General features: G+C 45.1%; 2 protein-coding genes across 2 annotated transcripts in view; both read right to left on the reverse strand.

The window, feature by feature from the left end:
* Window positions 1–382: 382 nt before the first annotated feature.
* Window positions 383–3,769, reverse strand: LOC139382638 (uncharacterized). Its single transcript, XM_071126733.1, has 2 exons — window positions 3,756–3,769; window positions 383–1,418 (listed from the first exon to the last, which is right to left on the reverse strand). The coding sequence occupies exons 1-2, from the start codon at window positions 3,767–3,769 to the stop codon at window positions 383–385; spliced, it is 1,050 nt and encodes a 349-aa protein (XP_070982834.1).
* Window positions 3,770–6,176: 2,407 nt separating this feature from the next.
* The window catches only part of LOC139382322 (roundabout homolog 2-like), a 366,464-nt gene continuing 353,632 nt past the window's right edge, over window positions 6,177–19,008 (reverse strand). Inside the window, exons 27-31 of the mRNA XM_071126242.1 lie at window positions 14,782–14,967; window positions 14,116–14,274; window positions 12,333–12,605; window positions 9,845–10,042; window positions 6,177–9,700 (exon numbers count right to left, since the gene is read on the reverse strand). Of these exons, the coding sequence (XP_070982343.1) occupies window positions 9,699–9,700; window positions 9,845–10,042; window positions 12,333–12,605; window positions 14,116–14,274; window positions 14,782–14,967 (818 nt within the window). The 3' untranslated portion in view covers window positions 6,177–9,698. The remainder of the gene's footprint in view (window positions 9,701–9,844; window positions 10,043–12,332; window positions 12,606–14,115; window positions 14,275–14,781; window positions 14,968–19,008) is intronic.

Raw genomic sequence — 19,008 nt, forward strand, 5'->3', positions numbered from 1 at the left:
AAGAGGAAAAACCCAGCAGCACCAGCAAAGGATGCTTCCTTCAATTAACACACCCCAGCAGCTCCCTTCCTCCTGCACACACACACACACACACACACACACAAACACACACACACACACACACTGCAGTGTTGACGGGTATCTGCTGAGCACAGCTTATTTCCCTCTGCTCTGCTGTGTTTCTCTCCCCACTTGCCTCGAGTCACCCGCGTCTCACATGTGGCAATTACTACAGACACATGGAGGTGTAGAGGCTTTTTAGGGTGTGGAGAGGCAAGACACAGAAGAAAAACAGAGCACTCAAGTGACAGGTGAAAAATGAGGGGAAAAGGAAACATAGAAAAACAACCAGGGAAAGGATGGGGAAAGAGGAGAAAGATGCTTAGTTGGCAAAGAATGGGGCATTCAGTACTCGCCCTGCCCCCGGGCTGGGGGTGCTTGGGGCTGAGGCTGGGGCTGTTTGGGGCTGAGGCTGGGGCTGTTTGGGGCTGGGGCTTTTTGGAGCTGAGGCTGTTTGGAGCTGAGGCTGTTTGGGGCTGAGGCTGTTTGGGGCTGAGGCTGGGGCTGCTTGGGACTGAGGCGGGGCTGTTTGGGCCTGAGGCTGCTTGGGACTGAGGCGCGGCTGTTTGCGGCTGAGGCTGTATGGGGCTGGGGCTGTTTGGGATTGGGGCTCTTTGGAGCTGAGGCTGTTTGGGGCTGGGGCTCTTTGGGGCTGAGGCTGTTTGGAGCAGAGCTGTTTGGGGCTGAGGCTGTTTGGGGCTGAGGCTGGGGCTGTTTGGGCCTGAGGCTGCTTGGGACTGAGGCGCGGCCGTTTGCGGCTGAGGCTGTATGGGGCTGAGGCTGTTTGGGGCTGAGGCTGGGGCTGTTTGGGGCTGTTTGGGGCTGTTTGGGGCTGTTTGGGGCTGAGGCTGGGGCTGTTTGGGGCAGAGGCGGGGCTGTGGCGGGGCTGAGGCTGTTTGGGGCTGAGGATGGGGCTGTTTGGGGCTGAGGCGGGGCTGTTTGGGGCTGAGGATGGGGCTGTTTGGGGCTGAGGATGGGGCTGTTTGGGGTTGAGGCGGGGCTGAGGCTGTTTGGGGCTGATAATGGGGCTGTTTGGGGCTGTGGATGGGGCAGTTTGGGGCTGAGGATGGGGATGTTTGGGGCTGAGGCGGGGCTGTTTGGGGCTGAGGATGGAGCTGCTTGGGGCTGAGGATGGAGCTCTTTGGGGCTGAGGATGGAGCTGCTTGGGGCTGAGGATGGAGCTGCTTGTGGCTGAGGATGGAGCTGTTTGGGGCTGAGGCTGGGGCTGTTTGGGGCTGAGGCTGGAGCTCTTTGGGGCTGAGGCTGGAGCTCTTTGGGGCTGAGGATGGGGCTGTTTGGGGCTGATGATGGAGCTGTTTGGGGCTGAAGCTGGGGCTATTTGGGGGCTGATGATGGAGCTGTTTGGGAATGAGGATGAGGCTATTTGGGGCTGAGGATGGGGCTGAGGTGTGAAATAGTGAACAGTCTCTGTGTCACCACCACTGAAGGATTGATTGATTGCTGAGCCTTTGCCATAAGTATTAGTGTAAATATTTTCCCTCTCACGCTATACCCTTTTCCCCTCTCACGCTCCTCCTCCTCTCTGCTTCAATCATTCACATTGATCAGAGAGCGAGAGAGAGAGAGAGAGAGAGCGAGAGAGAGAGAGAGAGAGAAAGAGAGAGCGAGAGGACGTATTCACCCTGCACACCCTAATAGGCAAACAACCAAGCCAAAACAAAGGCCAAGTCTTCCCTTGCTTTGTGCTTTCACCCAATTTGGCATGAGGGTCTGCTATACAAATTGATGGAAACTGGGATGCAGCTTGAGCCCCACCCTCTTCAACATATTTACATTTGAAGTTGGAAGTTTACATCCACCTTAGCCAAATACATTTAAACTCAGTTTTTCACAATTCCTGACATTTAATCCTAGTAAAAATTCCCTGTCTTAGGTCAGTTAGGAAAAGCACTTGCTTTTAAGAATGTAAAATGTCCGATTTATAGTAGAGAGAATGGTTTATTTCAGCTTTTATTTCTTTCATCACATTCCCAGTGGGTCAGAAGTTTACATACATTCAATTAGTATTTGGTAGCATTGCCTTTAAATTTTTTAACTTAAGTCAAACTTTTTGGGCAGCCTTCCACAAGCTTCCCAGAATAATTTGGGTGAATTTTGGCCCATTCCTCCTGACAGAGCTGGTGTAACTGAGTCAGGTTTGTATGCCTCCTTGCTCTTACACGCTTTTTCAGTTCTGCCCACAAATATTTTATAGGATTGAGGTCAGGGCTTTGTGATGGCCACTCCAATACCTTGATTTGGTTGTCCTTAAGCCATTTTGCCACAACTTTGGAAGTATGCTTAGGGTCATTTTCCATGTGGAAGACCCATTTGCGACCAAGCTTTAACTTCCTGACTGATGTCTTGAGTTGTTGCTTCAGTATATCCACATAATTTTCGTACTTCATGATGCCATCTATTTTGTGAAGTGCTGATCACACACACAACATGATGCTGCCAACCCCTGTGCTTCACGATTGAAATGGTGTTCTTCGGATTGCAAGCCTCCCCCTTTTTCCTCCTAACATAATGATGATCATTATGGCCAAACAGTTCTATTTTTGTTTCATCAGACCAGAGGATATTTCTCCAAAAAGTACGATCTTTGTCCCCATGTGCAGTTGCAAACTGTAGTCTAACTTTTTTTATGGCAGTTTTGGAGCAGTGGCTTCTTCCTTGCTGAGCGGCTTTTCAGGTTATGTCGATATAGGATTAGTTTTACTGTGGATATAGATACTTTTGTACCTGTTTCCTCCAGCATCTTCACAAGGTCCTTTGCTGTTGTTCTGGGATTGATTTGCACTTTTGGCACCAAAGTACGTTCATCTCTAAGAGACAGAACGTGTTTCCTTCCAGAGCGGTATGACGGCTGTGTGGTGTTTATACTTGCGTACTATTGTTTGTACAGATGAACGTGGTACCTTCAGGCATTTGGAAATTGCTCCCAAGGATGAACCAGACTTGTGGAGGTCTACAATTTTTTTCATGATGTCTTGGCTGATTTCTTTTGATTTTCTCATTATCTCAAGAAAAGAGGCACTGAGTTTGAAGGTAAGCTTTGAATACATCCACATGTACACCTCCAATTGACTCAAATGATGTCAATTAGCCTAACAGAAGCTTCTAAAGCCATTACATAATTTTGTGGAATATTCTAAGCTGTTTAAAGGCACAGTCAACTTAGTGTATGTAAACTTCTGACCCACTGGAGTTGTGATACAGTGAATTATAAGTGAAATAATCTGTCTGTAAACAATTGTTGGAAAAATTAATTGTGTCATGCACAAAGTAGATGTCCTAACCGACTTGCCAAAACTATAGTTTGTCGACAAGAAATGTGTGGAGTGGTTGAAAAACAAGTTTTAATGACTCCAACCTAAGTGTATGTAAACTTCTGACTTAAACTGTATCAACGAATTGGCGAGGGCACTAGAACAGTCTGCAGCACCCGGCCTCGCCCTACTAGAGTCTGAAGTCAAATGTCTACTGATGATCTGGTGCTTCTGTCCCCAACCAAGGAGGGCCTACAGCAGCACCTAGATCTTCTGCACAGATTCTGTCAGACCTGGGCCCTGACAGTAAATCTCTGTAAAACAAAAATAATGGTGTTCCAAAAAAGGTCCAGTTGCCAGGACCGCAAATACAAATTCCATCTAGACACCGTTGCCCTAGAGCACACAAAGAACTATACATACCTCTGCCTAAACATCAGCGCCACAGGTAATTTCCACATTAATATCAGGCTAAAAATACTTGAATCAGTTATAGAACCCATTTGCCCTTTATGGTTGTGAGGTCTGGGGTCCGCTCACCAACCAAGAATTCACAAAATGGGCTAAACACCAAATTGAGACTCTGCATGCAGAATTCTGCAAAAATATCCTCAGTGTACAACGTAAAACACAAATGCATGCAGAGCAGAATTAGGCCGATACCCACTAATTATCAAAATCCAGAAAAGAGTGGTTCAATTCTACAACCACCTAAAAGTAAGCGATTCCCAACCCTTCCATTACAAAGCCATCACCTACAGAGAAATGAACCTGGAGAAGAGTGCCCTAAGCAAGCTGGTCCTGGGGCTCTGTTCACAAACACAAACAGACCCCACAGAGCCCCAGGACAGCAATACAATTAGACCCAACCAAATCATGAAAAACTATATAACTACTTGACACATTGGAAAGAATTTACAAAAAAACTGAGCAAACTAGAATGCTATTTGGCCTTAAACAGAGAGTACACAGTGGCAGAATACCTGACCACTGTGACTGACCCAAATTCAAGGAAAGCTTTGATTATGTATAGACTCAGTGAGCATAGCCTTGCTATTGAGAAAGTCCACTATAGCCTGACTTCTCGAGAGCCAGGTCTGCCAATGTGCACACTGCCCACAAAATGAGGTGGAAACTGAGTTGCACTTCCTAACCTCCTGCCCAATGTATGACCATATTAGAGACACATATTTCCCACAGATTACACAGATCCACAAAGAATTCAAAAACAATCCCAATTTTGATTAACTCCCATATCTACTAGTTAAATACCACAGTGTGACATCACTGCAGCAAGATTTGTGACCTGTTGCCACAAGAAAAGGGCCACCAGTGAAGAACAAACATCATTGTAAATATTTATTTTCCCTTTTGTACTTTAACTATTTGCACATTGTTACAACGCTGTATATAGACGTAATATGACATTTGAAATGTCTTTATTCTTTTGGAACTTCTGTTAGTGTAATGTTTACTGTTCATTTTTGTTGTTTATTTCACTATTGTTTAATTTCTACTTCACTTGCTTTGGCAATGGTAACATATGTTTCCCATGTCCAATAAAGCCCTTGAATTGAATTGAATTGAGGGAGAATCAGAGAGAGCAAGAGAGACAGAGAGATACAGAGAGAGAATAATATAACATTTGAAATGTCTATATTTTTAAAAAACTTTTGTGAGTGTAATGTTTACTAATGTTTCTCTTGTTTTTCCCTTTTGTTTGTTTATTTCACTTGCTTTGTAAACATATGTTCCCCATGCCAATAAAGCCCTTTGAATTGAATTGAGAGGGAAAAAGAGAGCATTGAGAGGGTGAGTAGTGATTTAGGGAGTTTTAGGGAATGGCAAATGTAACTTTTTCGTAACTTACTTTCTCTTACAAACACATACATGTAGGTGTGTCTTTTTAGAGGAGAGTGGGGAGCTATTTGGATTGTCTATTCCTCAAGCTGTTGGCTGGAAATACCCCTTATAGGGTTGAGGTACCCATATACTTGCCTGTTTTAAAGTTCCAGACATAGAGAATTCAGAACAGAGAGGAAGAGAGTCAGAAAGGAGGAGAACGGGTGAGGGGGGGACAAGAGTGAGAGCGAGGGAGAGAAATGTAGAGAGAGCAGAAAAATATTAACATGAATAATTTCTGTCATTTAGGTGGAGTGGAGAGAGGGAATGGGATAATGAAATTATTTAACGAACTATAACAGCCTTTTATTGGTTTTTAATTACATGAGTCATCGTTCCTTAATGCCATCAGACTGGCTGGCTTTCACATTACAAATTGGACGGAGGTCCGTCTACACTAAGGAGAACATCACACAAAGCAGCCTGTAAGAACACATATACAGAACATACCAAATGATGGGACAGTGTAACCTAACATTCAGATGAGACATTAGCTTAATACAGTAACAGAAAACTAAGTTGCAATAATGGACTTGTTAAGGAGACGGTTTGGACGAGTTTTCCCTCCAATCGGTTATCAATGCCTCATTCTGCCACCTTTGCTGACTCTATTTGGTCACATCTCGGTGTTCAAAAAGTAAAAACGATAAAAGGCAGTATCTGAGCCACAGTTCTACGTTTTTTAAGTTAAGTGTTAATCAAAGCGAGTGTGACTGTCTCAATGATTTGAATGATTTGTCTGGAATGTTGATTGCTTTGACATAGAAAAGCACAGCTGAGTCAGGCACCCTATCGCACACACACACACACACACACACACACACACACACACACACACACACACACACACACACACACACACACACACACACACACACACACACACACACACACACACACACACACACACACACACACACACACACACACAAACATCACGGAAGGAAAACACCAACAACGACACTATTCTTTATAGAGACTTCAGAGTTTTTCTCTTTCTCTTGGAACAAAATATGTCGAGAAAGCCATACTCAAGATGACAAACAATGTAAAAATGGTACAGGAACTTTCCAGCTGAGTTTGAACGATACTGATATTGTGTATAACACCTTGTCAATCAACAGAGTGAAAGGCAAGGGTTCACATTTGTTTTAATATTTTATTTGTTGGTAGTGATCCAGGTACAAGGAAAGAAAATAACTTTGATTTATCTTACAGGACATGGGGATGGGTCTTGTAAAAGTTTTCTTGTTCTTGGACAAGGACATGCAAGTGAATACAGAAGGTTGTTTACAGGAAAGATATGAGAATGTATAAATTGCATTGGAGAGAGGGTATCACCTTTCCCCGCACTGTAAAGAAAGACAACTTCCTATTTTTGCCTTTCTTTAATCCTCTTTTTTTGCAAAAAGGCAACACACAGATCCAACAATACTGAGAAAAGTAACAAAAGAAAGGGAAAGTACTTCTCAACCTCCCAAAAAAGAACATTTGTATCTATTGTCGTATCAAGCAAATGAGGAACATATCGCTGTTTGTGTTTGGAAAAGGTTTTAGTTTCTTTTGTTTTGAGATGAGAGGAAGCAGAGTAGATAACATGCAGGACCGAGTGACTCGGGTATCTCTGACAACTAATGACTCAGTATTGCACCTGGAGAGACCATCAAGTCCTTTTGGCCTAGCTCAGGGATGGGCAACTCCAGTCCTCAGGGGGCCTGATTGGTGTCACACTTTTGCCTCAGCCCCCACTAACACACCTGACTTCAATGATCAACCAATCATGACCTTCAGTTTTGAATGCAATTATTTTCATCAGCTGTGTTTGCTAGGGATGGGGACAAAGTGTGACAGCACCCCGCCCCTGAGGACTGGAGTTGCCCATCCCCGGGCCTTCTCCAACAGAAAAAAAAGACATTTTTTTTAATATTCCACAAATCTTTATGCATATTTCACAATATACCTTTTTATTCTCATTTGAATAAATACAAAACAACAACACAGTGATTTAAAGGAAAACCATGAGTATTAAAAAGACAAAAACGCATTAGACATTAGAAATATCGATATTCATTTGGTATGTTCTGTTACTGACATCTTGCCTTAAGGTGGATGGACCAGCACGTTAAACTTGGAATTAAAACCACTGGTGAAAAGAAATGAAACAGGACAGCATTGTACATAAAAGAGGGATATCTTTCAGCAATGAAACTGGAATGAAATAACTGAGTGGAGATGCATATGAATATATACACATATATACACACATACATGAACACCGGCAGAATGTAAAATAACCTGAGATACTCCTTGCACCTCATTTCCAGAACACTGGCCACTAGGTTGATGATATGATATGACAGTGACATAAACGTGACAGTACAACAGCATATCTGACAACGCCTTCAGTTTCCTTTCCAACTCTCCTTTTATCAACATTAAGCAGTACTAAAGAAGACACAAAAGAAACACTGAACCAGTAAAATTGTGAACGTTGATTTTGAAAACATTATTAAGCAGTACTTTTAAGTCCATAAAAGGCATACAAAGAAACAGGCTTTAAAAAAAAGGATAAGAACATTGTTTGAAAAGATACAAATTGAACATCTGAGGCTGAATAGTTCCATGCGGCCGGCAGAAGGAACACGTGTTGTGACTGTTAGGCAGATAGAAAGTAGTGGTCTATGCTGTAGAGACAGAGGCAGTGGGATCTGATACTGCAGGTGGCTCTTCTCCATTCTGACTGTACTCAACCTAACTTCCTCTCCACTATCTGATGCATTCTGGGAATTTGAGTCCCAATAGGGAGTCTAGTTAGTGCCCTATTGTATGCTAATCAGAACACAGTACCATACTTCAGGGTAGGGACTGCAGTGCTCCGACTGAAACAGATACAAAACAGGCCACTGTGTTGTTTTCCATGGGATGCCATGGATGTGGAGTACATTGAGTGCTCTAAATTAAGCAAACATAATTTAAAATGGATGACAAAATAAAATGTTGACTTTTGGACAAAAAAAAAGGACCTATCCTAAATCTTCTTTCCTGGCTATAGAGAAATCCTTTAGTATCAATGTTAGTTATTTCTACAACTGGGTTCAACCCAATCCAGAGTTTATCAAAAGGAAGGGATGATCAAAAGGAAGTCCTTTGTCAGTGTTAGATTATAGATTAGACCTTCTGAACCATGGCTTTGAGGCTCTTCATAGTGTATTTTAAGTGCTGTGGCTTCAGATTATACAAACGGATTATACAAATGATCTTCGGATGAAAACAAAAACTCTAGAATTCAATGAAAATAGAATCAAAGAAGATGAGATGAAGATAGAATCAAAGAAGATGAGATGAAGATAGAATCAAAGAAGATGAGATGAAGATAGAATCAAATAAATTGTGTTCAAACGCTGGACTGAAGATGAGGGCCCAGCTAGACGTCCATTGTGGATGTGTTATGTTCTGAAAACAAGACAATGCTTGGACAGCCTCACAACTGCCTCACAACTCATATCAGCCCATTTGTAGGACTATACGGTTTACAATAGATTCAGATTATGTAGGATCGAAGCTAATCCAATAATCAACTCATAGTTAGAGGAGAGACAAGTCATCATCTTGCTCATAGCCTCTGTACACATTGAACAAGCCCCCCCCCCCTCTCTGCCTCTTCTCTGGCCCACTACCTCAAAGACACTAACAAACCCCATCTTCTTTCTGATTAGTCCTAACTTGGGAATGGGCATCCATTTAGTTGCTGTCCATAAGCAACCCCTCACTCTTTAATATCTCTCTGTACATTAGTATATAATTTCTCATCTTTCTACAGAAACTCCTCTTCAAATCTTGGTCCTTTTCTTCCTGTCAGGAGGAGCTATGCTTTTGTGCTTATCACCAAAAATCACAGTGCAAAAAAACAATAATTAATCATAATAATTATAATAATGAATCAATGATAGCTATTAACAAATGATGGATTATAAAACAATTATTTTATGGCACAACAGCCTATCAATTCAAATATAATACAAATGACTAGATATAACCAAGAGGACGCTAAAACTGAAGTAGGCTTGCATAGCAATGCAACAACAACGTAAAGAATCTATTTACAGGAAACAAGATTCCATTTTTTCCCCAAGTAAGGTTATTTTGAAAATGAGTTTTCTCATATAGACGTTTTACCTGTTTTGTTTAGTTGCTATTGTCTGACTGAAAAAAAATAAAGTTGGGCGGTGAGAAATAATTTAGTTGAGGACAACAACATAGTGGGATGTACCGTATGTATGTCTGTGTTTATACATCACATTTACAGTTCTGTTATGGTGGTCATCATCGTCATCTTCCTGCTCCTCTCCTCTGATAATACACAAAGAAGGACAAAGGTCATTACACCAACAGGCGAGGCGTAATTCTGATGAGGACGACGAGGCTTTACTCCAGTTCAGTTCAGATCCTACTGCAGGCAGGTCACTCTGTGAGAGAGACAGAGAGAACAGCAATGTCAGGACAAAGCCATATCTTTGTCAAAATGCTATACATTAAATCAATAAAGTTGCCTATAGTATCACAACGCCTTTTTGCAATAAGATGGTAAACAAGAATGGTGTAATACGTACATAACTCGCCCGCGTAATGTCCAGGTCCGTTGGTCCCCAGGTAGTCGCTGTGGTCTGTGGCAGCCCGTTGGTGTGGCCCTCGAGGCCCCTCTCCCTTGCGTGGCCCCGTGGAGCCCTTGGAGGAGGCTGTCCCAGAGGAGCTGTGGCCCCCGGGGGAGGGGAACGAGGGTTTACTGTAGGGGGGCAGGCACCCCGCTTCTGGACAAACACACAGAGGGAAACAATTCATATTGTCACTACTAACCCTGATTGTAGTCGGGAAGTTGACACTTTTCTTTTAATTGAACCTTTATTTTACCAGGCAGGTCAATTAAGAACACATTCTTATAATACCTGCATTGCAAGAAGATAAAGGGGTCCTGTGGGGCTGGGGGCAAGGTGAATACATTATCATTCACTGAAATGACATGGGGAGGGGCAACAAAAGGATAGAACGTTACAACATGGTGGTTTATAGATTCATTATGGGGCTAGGTATGTGTTTGGGCAGGTGCAGGTGGATAGGCGGGGTGGTGGTGGTTGCAGAAGGTGCTACAGTGAGACAGAGAGTCTGTTGGCAGACCTCCCTTCTAATGACATCTGCAGTGTGCTGGTGCCAGCAGGCAGTGTGGGCTCACACATGGGTCCCTCAGCTAACACCCCTTTGAAGGGGAGTAAGGCAACTACAGAGGGGTTAGTGTCTGCTGTGACATACCCTGCTACCGGTCAGTATATTGTAGTTCTGACCTGCTGTGACATACCCTACTACCGGTCAGTATATTGTAGCTCTGACCTACTGTGACATACCCTGCTACAGGTCAGTATATTGTAGCTCTGACCTACTGTGACATACCCTGCTACAGGTCAGTATATTGTAGCTCTGACATACTGTGACATATCGTGCTACAGGTCAGTATATTGTAGCTCTGACCTACTGTGACACTCCCTGCTACAGGTATTGTAGCTCTGACTTGGTCTCTAGATATAGAGGTCTATAGATATATAGCATCATATCTCATCAAACATCCTCCCGCTGTTCTGATAATGATTAACTGGGCTTGTCTTGACCCCTCAGAACTCTGCTGTGTGTCAGTCAACTTGGAGGGACTTCTGAACTCGGCTGTGTATCAGTCAACATGGAGGGCCTTCTGAACTCTGCTGTGTATCAGTCAACTTGGAGGGCCTTCTGAACTCTGCTGGCTATCAGTCAACTTGGAGGGCCTTCTGAACTCTGCTGGATATCAGTCAACTTGGAGGGCCTTCTGAACTTGGCTGTGTATCAGTCAACTTGGAGGGCCTTCTGAACTTGGCTGTGCATCAGTCAACTTGGAGGGCCTTCTGAACTCGGCTGTGTATCAGTCAACTTGGAGGGCCTTCTGAACTCTGCTGGCTATCAGTCAACTTGGAGGGCCTTCTGAACTCTGCTGTCTATCAGTCAACTTGGAGGGCCTTCTGAACTCTGCTGTGTATCAGTCAACTTGGAGTACACCTCTTATAGAATCTGATGAGTGTGACGCTTCTCTGTGTCTCCTGGTCTGTCAGTCTGTCATTCTGCCTGCCTCTCTGTTGGTCGTTCTGTCTGTCTGCCTCAGTGTCTGCCTCTCTGTCTGTTTGCCCTGGCACAGACAGGAGAGGAACACAGCATGGTGAGGTCTAATGACTCCACACACAGACAGGATATGAACACAGCATGGTGAGGTCTAATGACTCCACACACAGACAGGATAGGAACACAGCATGGTGAGGTCTAATGACTCCACACACAGACAGATGGGTGGAGTGGTGGAGTAGCCACTGTTTGTCTGAGAGGGGAAAGCTGGGGAATTAGAATGCATCTGCGTGGCAGGGGCCTCCTGCCTGGACTGGGCTGGAGCCGGACACCATTGCTGACAACTACAGGCTGTGTGTGTGTGTGTATGTGTGTGTATGTGTGTGTGTGTGTGTGTGTGTATGTGTGTGTGTGTGTGTGTGTGTGTGTGTGTGTGTATGTGTGTGTGTGTGTGTGTGTGTGTGTGTGTGTGTGTGTGTGTATGTGTGTGTGTGTGTGTGTGTGTGTGTGTGTGTGTGTGTGTGTATGTGTGTGTGTGTGTGTGTGTGTGTGTGTGTGTGTGTGTGTGTGTGTGTGGGGGGGGGGGGGGGGGTTCTGGAAGACAAGTACAAGTGGCAGACAGTGCAATCTGTTCATGGGAGCTGAGTCTCCTCTGAGATTGAACACCAGGATTTAGTAAAGGCTCTGGTCTGCCAAGGCACCGCAGCCATCAGGACCCTGCTGTCACACAGTTAAGGGCTCTGCTGGATCTCTCTTTGTACAGCAATGGCTGCTGACCTAACCACAGGTCTACTCGCTCCATACTCTGATGTGGAATATGAGTTCTATCCTACTGTTCTAAAGTAGTATACAAGAAATTGGCATCTTCAAATTAGAATGAAGTGGAATTTGTGGATCAGGTCTGAGTCTTTCTGACAATGTGCTGGCATTCTGATTTGCTTCTACCCTCCAGTCCTGTACCTGCTTTGTGTCCCCTGCGTGGGTCGTCTCCTCGGTCCATGGATGCTAGTCTGTCCTGCGCCTGGCAGTGCCGCTCCAGAGAGGTGCGTGTCTGTCTGTCCATGCAGCTCTTCATCTCCTCCAGCCCAGACAGGGGCATGGCGCCACACATGGGCTGGCGTTCCAGGGACGATGCCTGCCTCTCGGCTGGGGGGCCCATTCCGCCTACACTACGGGCCCCCTGGATATAACCTGGTCCCTGGATGGGCGGGGGGTCAGGGGGAGGAGGTAGGTCTGGGAGGGAGGGAGGGAGGCGTGATGTGGTTAACTACAAGGTTACAGTCTGGTGATATATCAGTAATCAGTCAATCAGTATTAATCAGTAACTGTAATGTAGTCCAAGTCCTCATAGATCAGGGCTCTCCAACTCTGTTACTGGAGAGCTCTCCTCCTGTAGCTTTACTCCAACTCTGTTACTGGAGAGCTATCCTCCTGTAGCTTTACTCCAACCCTGTTACTGGAGAGCTATCCTCCTGTAGCTTTACTCCAACCCTGTTACTGGAGAGCTATCCTCCTGTAGCTTTACTCCAACCCTGTTACTGGAGAGCTATCCTCCTGTAGCTTTACTCCAACCCTGTTACTGGAGAGCTCTCCTCTTGTAGCTTTACTCCAACCCTGTTACTGGATAGCTATCCTCCTGTAGCTTTACTCCAACTCTGTTACTGGAGAGCTCTCCTCCTGTAGCTTTACTCCAACTCTGTTACTGGAGAGCTCTCCTCCTGTAGCTTTACTCCAACCCTGTTACTGGAGAGCTATCCTCCTGTAGCTTTACTCCAACCCTGTTACTGGAGAGCTATCCTCCTGTAGCTTTACTCCAACCCTGTTACTGGAGAGCTATCCTCCTGTAGCTTTACTCCAACCCTGTTACTGGAGAGCTCTCCTCCTGTAGCTTTACTCCAACCCTGTTACTGGAGAGCTATCCTCCTGTAGCTTTACTCCAACCCTGTTACTGGAGAGCTCTCCTCCTGTAGCTTTACTCCAACCCTGTTACTGGAGAGCTCTCCTCCTGTAGCTTTACTCCAACCCTGTTACTGGAGAGCTCTCCTCTTGTAGCTTTACTCCAACCCTGTTACTGGATAGCTATCCTCCTGTAGCTTTACTCCAACCCTGTTACTGGAGAGCTCTCCTCTTGTAGCTTTACTCCAACCCTGTTATTGGATAGCTCTCCTCCTGTAGCTTTACTCCAACCCTGTTACTGGAGAGCTCTCCTCCTGTAGCTTTACTCCAACCCTGTTACTGGAGAGCTCTCCTCTTGTAGCTTTACTCCAACCCTGTTACTGGATAGCTATCCTCCTGTAGCTTTACTCCAACCCTGTTACTGGAGAGCTATCCTCCTGTAGCTTTACTCCAACTCTGTTACTGATTCAGATTTTCAACCTGCTAATTATTAGAATCATGTGCTCTAGATTAGGTTTCGAGTGAAAACCTACAGGACGGTATCTGTCCAGGAACAGGGTTGGAGTAAAAACCTACAGGACGGTATCTCTCCAGGAACAGGGTTATAGTGAAAACCTACAGGACGGTATCTCTCCAGGAACAGGGTTGAAGTAAAAACCTACAGTGCGGTATCTCTCCAGGAACAGGGTTAGAGTGAAAACCAACAGGACGGTATCTCTCCAAGAACAGGGTTGAAGAGCCCTGTTATAGATAATGAGTAAGTTGTGTCAGAGGTAACTCTTTACTGAGACACATTTCTGGGAAGCTTCTGGTTCAAACACTGTGCCACCCCAGCGTCTTCTCTTACCATCTGCACTGGCGTCTCTCCTGTGGGGTGCCGTTCCCTGTCCCCGGGGCTTGCGGGTGGGCCGGGCAGCCCTCTGGTGGCCCAGGCTATGTGTGCCCACCGTGCTGCCATCTGTAGAGAAGGGACTGCTGGGCCGGGCCCGGTGGGACAGCCCTTTACCTGGAGGAGGAGGGAGAGAAGAAGACAGAGAGGCCACTAGGTTAGTGGAGGTACTGAGAGGAACATGGAGAGAGGGGAGTTAAGGAGCATGCCTGGGAAGAGAATGTTGATTTCCAAGCAGGAAGCTCACATGATCCCATGGAAGGTTCAGTTAGTTAATCAGTCAAATGTAAAAATCCTCAAAATCACACCATTATTTTTACAATGAGAAAGTACAGGCAGTGTTAGAGGCCTGCAAAGAAATCACCAGTGTTCACCCAGATAATTGTCCTCTATCCCAAGTTCGTAGGAGTCAGAGTGCAAAGCTGGAGGAAGGTTAGAGTTGAATCAAGGTTTGTATCCTTTGTTCAGCCACATATTGTAGAGCCATGCAGATTCTCCACCAAAACAGCAGTAGAGGAAAAAACACCAGCCAGCAGATGTCAGGAAGTAGATCAATCTCCTTCTGGGTCATATAGAGGTTCCAGGGAGAACAGGCTGGAGGGGCTCCACTCCTCATATACCAACCTCTCTTGGCCAGGCTGGTGCCCTCCAGGTGGTAGCCTGCCTTGTCAGCGGCTGCCACCAGGGCCTGGGCGAAGCTACAGTGGGTGTAGAGGGATCCATCAGAGGAGCTGCCCACACTGGACCTGTGGCTGGAGTAGTGACGGTCATCTTCCTCTGAGGCTGAACCCCAGCCGTTAACCATGGACCCTGAGGGACACCGCCAGCTAGAGCATCAGAGATGTGCATGTGTGTGTGTTCACAAATCAAGTAACAATTTTTGATATCCAACCGCACCATGTTTACAGCCTCCAGACCCCAACCGAGGAAATTCCACGGACACAAAAGCCCTTGAATGATCTTCCATACTGAACATCTTCACTGTGGCTATAGGTTTCAACGGATTCATGTGCTGTGTAATCTTATAATGAGAGTTAATATCAAGTTTCATCTCAGATGGGTTTCTCTGTGCTGGAGGGACTCTTGTGTTCTAGCATGTCACTAGTAGTTTTCTACACTCATTCTGTTCTGGCTTGCCCCTCTCGTCACACACACACACATAAACATGCACACACACACGTTGATGGACAACATAACCATGGCCTCTTGAGTTTGGCCTGTGTTTGAAAGAGAAAAGTAACACACCTGTCCAGAGTTGAGTCCCAGTATTACCTCAGGTGACACACCTGTCCAGAGCGGAGTCCCAGTATTACCTCAGGTGATACACCTGTCCAGAGCTGAGTCCCAGTATTACCTCAGGTGATACACCTGTCCAGAGCTGAGTCCCAGTATTACCTCAGGTGACACGGATGAAGCAGCTCACTAAACAGTGTTGAATCAAACACCTAATGGTTTAACAGTAGAAACACCTGGCTCTCTTATCATGCCTTGTTAAAGCACTCCACACTCTGTGGAAAGTCCTGCAGCATTGACTTAGCAATAATGCCAAATCAATCACTTAAATTCCAAGATGGCATAGGAGTGGGATGTCTGTTTTGATTGTCTTTTCCCATCCCTTGTATATATCGTTTTTTTTCCTCGTCTATATTTTTTAGATTTTTAATCTAATTTTCCATCTAGGGACAAGGTCCTTAATAAAACGTTTTCTTAAAAAAATATATACAAAACGCTGTATAGAAAATATATAAATATGCTTTTTTCTATTTTTAAAATGTACAAATGTTCCTGCAACCCGCATCACGCACTGTGGTATGGATCTGCTATTTTTAAAACCGGAACCCCCTTCAGTAGCTAGCCAGCTAACTAGCTAGTAGTCAGTTAGCCAATGCTAGCGGTCATCACCGTTAACTCGGACATCGGCCAACCTCAGCCCGGTCAATTCCTGCCAGTCTACAAAGCGCAATATCAACCTAGAGCATATCGGACTGCTTGTATCTACCTCATCTCCGGATTCCTGCCGCAAGCTCTGAACCTTTACTCCGGATCATCGCAGCAAGCTAGTCTGGACCCCTTTGCTGCCGACACGGAGCCCCACCAATCCATCACGACTGGTCTGCCGACATAACCATCCGAGGGGGTTTCAACAGGCTCTCCCTTTGCGACGTCCCCCTGAGGCCCATCTGTTAGCCTGCTAGCTGTCTGAATCGCCATGCCTCCAGCTCGCCTAGCTACTCACTGGACCCTATGATCACTCGGCTACACATGCCTCTCACTAATGTCAATATGCCTTGTCTATTGCTGTTTTGGTTAGTAATTTTTGTCTTATTTCACTGTAGAGCCTCCAGCCCCCCTCCATATGATTTAGCCAGCACTTTGTTCCACCCCCCACACATGAGGTAACTTCACCTGGCTCACCAAAATACTCAGTCAGTTAGGAAAGCTAAGGCTAGCTTTTTCAAACAGGTTTTGGGACACTGTAAAGTTCATGTAGAATAAGAGCATCTCCTCCCAGCTGCACACTGCACTGAGGATCAGAAACACTGTCACCACTGATAAATCTACGATAATCGATCATTTCAAAAAGCATTTTTCCACAGCTGGACATGCTTTCCACCTGGCTACCCCTACCCGACCAACATCTCAGCAGCCCCTCAGCACCTCCTTGCCCAAGCCCCCACCCCCGATTCTCCTTCACCCAAATCCAGACATCTGATATTCTGAAAGAACGGCAAAATCTGGATCCCTGCAGATTAGCTGGGCTAGACAATCTGGACCCTCTCTTTCTAAAATTATCCCCCGAAATTGTTGTAACTCCTTTTACTAGCCTACTCAAACTCTCTTTTGTATCGTCTGAGATCCCCAAAGATTGGAAAACTGCCGTGGTCATCCCCCTCTTCAAAGGAGAAGACACTCTAGACCCAAACTTATATCGACCTATATCCATCCTGCCCTGCCTTTCTAGAAGCTTCGAAAGCCAAGATAGCATCGAACAGATCACCGACCATTTCAAATCCCACCGCACCTTCTCCACTATGCAATCTGGTTTCCAATCTGGTCATGGGTGCACCTCAGCCAAGCTCAAGGTCCTAAAAGATATCATAAACCGCCATCGATAAAAGACAGTACTGTGCAGCCGTCTTCTTCGACCTGGCCAAGGCTTTCGACTCTGTCAATCACCACATTCTTATCGGCAGACTCAATGGCCTCGGCTTCTCAAATGACTGCCTTGCCTGGTTCACCAACTACTTCTCAGATAGAGTTCAGTATGTTAAATCGGAAGGCCTGCTGTGCGGACTTCTGGCAGTCTCTATGGGGGTGCCACAGGGTTCAATTTTCGGGCCGACTCTTTTCTCTGTATTTATCAATGATGTCGCTCTTGCTGCTGGTGATTCTCTGATCCACCTCTACACAGACGACACCATTCTGTATACATCTGGCACTTCTTTGGACACCGTGCTAACAAACCTCCAAAAGAGCTTCAATGCCATACAACACTCCTTCTGTGGCCTCCAACTGCTTTTAAATGCTAGTAAAACTAAGTGCATGCTCTTCAACCGATTGCTGCCCGCACCCTCCCTAGTGACTAGCATCACTACTCTGAACAGTTCTGACCTAGAATATGTGGACAACTACAAATACCTAGGTGTCTGGTTAGACTGTAAACTCTAAACATACTCTCGTAAAACTGACTATCCTACCGTTCCTTGACTTCGGCGATGTCATTTACAAAATAGCCCCCAACACTCTATTCAGCAACCTGGATGTAGTCTATCTGTTTTATCAACAAAGCCCCATATACTACCCACCACTGCGACCTGTATGCTCTCGTTGGCTGGCCCTCACTACATATCCGTCACCAAACCCACTGGCTTCAGGTCATCTATAAGTATTTGTTAGGTAAAGCCCCGCCTTTTCTCATCTCACTGGTCACCATAGCAACACCCACCCGTAGCACGCGCTCCAGAAAGTATATTGCACTGGTCATCCCCAAAGCCAACACTTCCTTTGGCAGCCTTTCCTTCCAGTTCTCTGCTGCCAATGACTAGAACGAATTGCAAAAATCACTGAAGCTGGAGTCTTATATCTCCCTCTAACTTTAAGCATCAGCTGTCAGAGCAGCTTACCGATCACTGTACCTGGACACAGCCAATCTGTAAATAGCACACCCAACTACCTCATCCCCATATTATTACTTACCCTCTTGCTCTTTTGCACCCCAGTATCTCTACTTGCACATCATCATCTGCACATATATCACTCAAGTATTAATGCTAAACTGTAATTATTTTTGCCTCTATGGCCAATGTATTGCCTACCTCCCTACTCTTCTACATGTGCACACACTGTACATAGATTGTTCTATTTTTCCTTTCTTTTGTGTTATTGACTGTATGTTTGTTTATGTGTAACTCTGTGTTGTTGTCGCACTGCTTTGCTTTATCTTGGCCAGGTCGCAGCTGTAAATGAGAACTTGTTCTCAACAGGCCTACCTGGTTAAATAAAGGTGAAATAAAATAAAGTATGTAAAAATGAAGGTCAATTATATCACTAAACAAAGGCAGCAGAGATTTGTAGCCTGGTACATCACTGTCAGGAAGATTAAAAGACAAAAGGGGAAAATGTCACATGCAAAATAATCATTATCTAGACTTTCCAGAAATACTGGAAACTTTTAAGGAAACCCTCGTGGATGGAAGCTGTTCCCATAAAACAGAGCCTATATTGTGAATGTTTCTGGTGAGAGTATGTCTTTATCCTTTCAGAAACTCCTAAAGAAAGCCTTTCCATCGTGCCAACAAAAATATGCCATTCTGGCAGGCGAGACTACAGTCAGCTTAAATGACAGCTTTC

This window comes from Oncorhynchus clarkii, chromosome 24, assembly GCF_045791955.1.
Source record: "Oncorhynchus clarkii lewisi isolate Uvic-CL-2024 chromosome 24, UVic_Ocla_1.0, whole genome shotgun sequence".
NCBI lineage: Eukaryota > Metazoa > Chordata > Actinopteri > Salmoniformes > Salmonidae > Oncorhynchus > Oncorhynchus clarkii.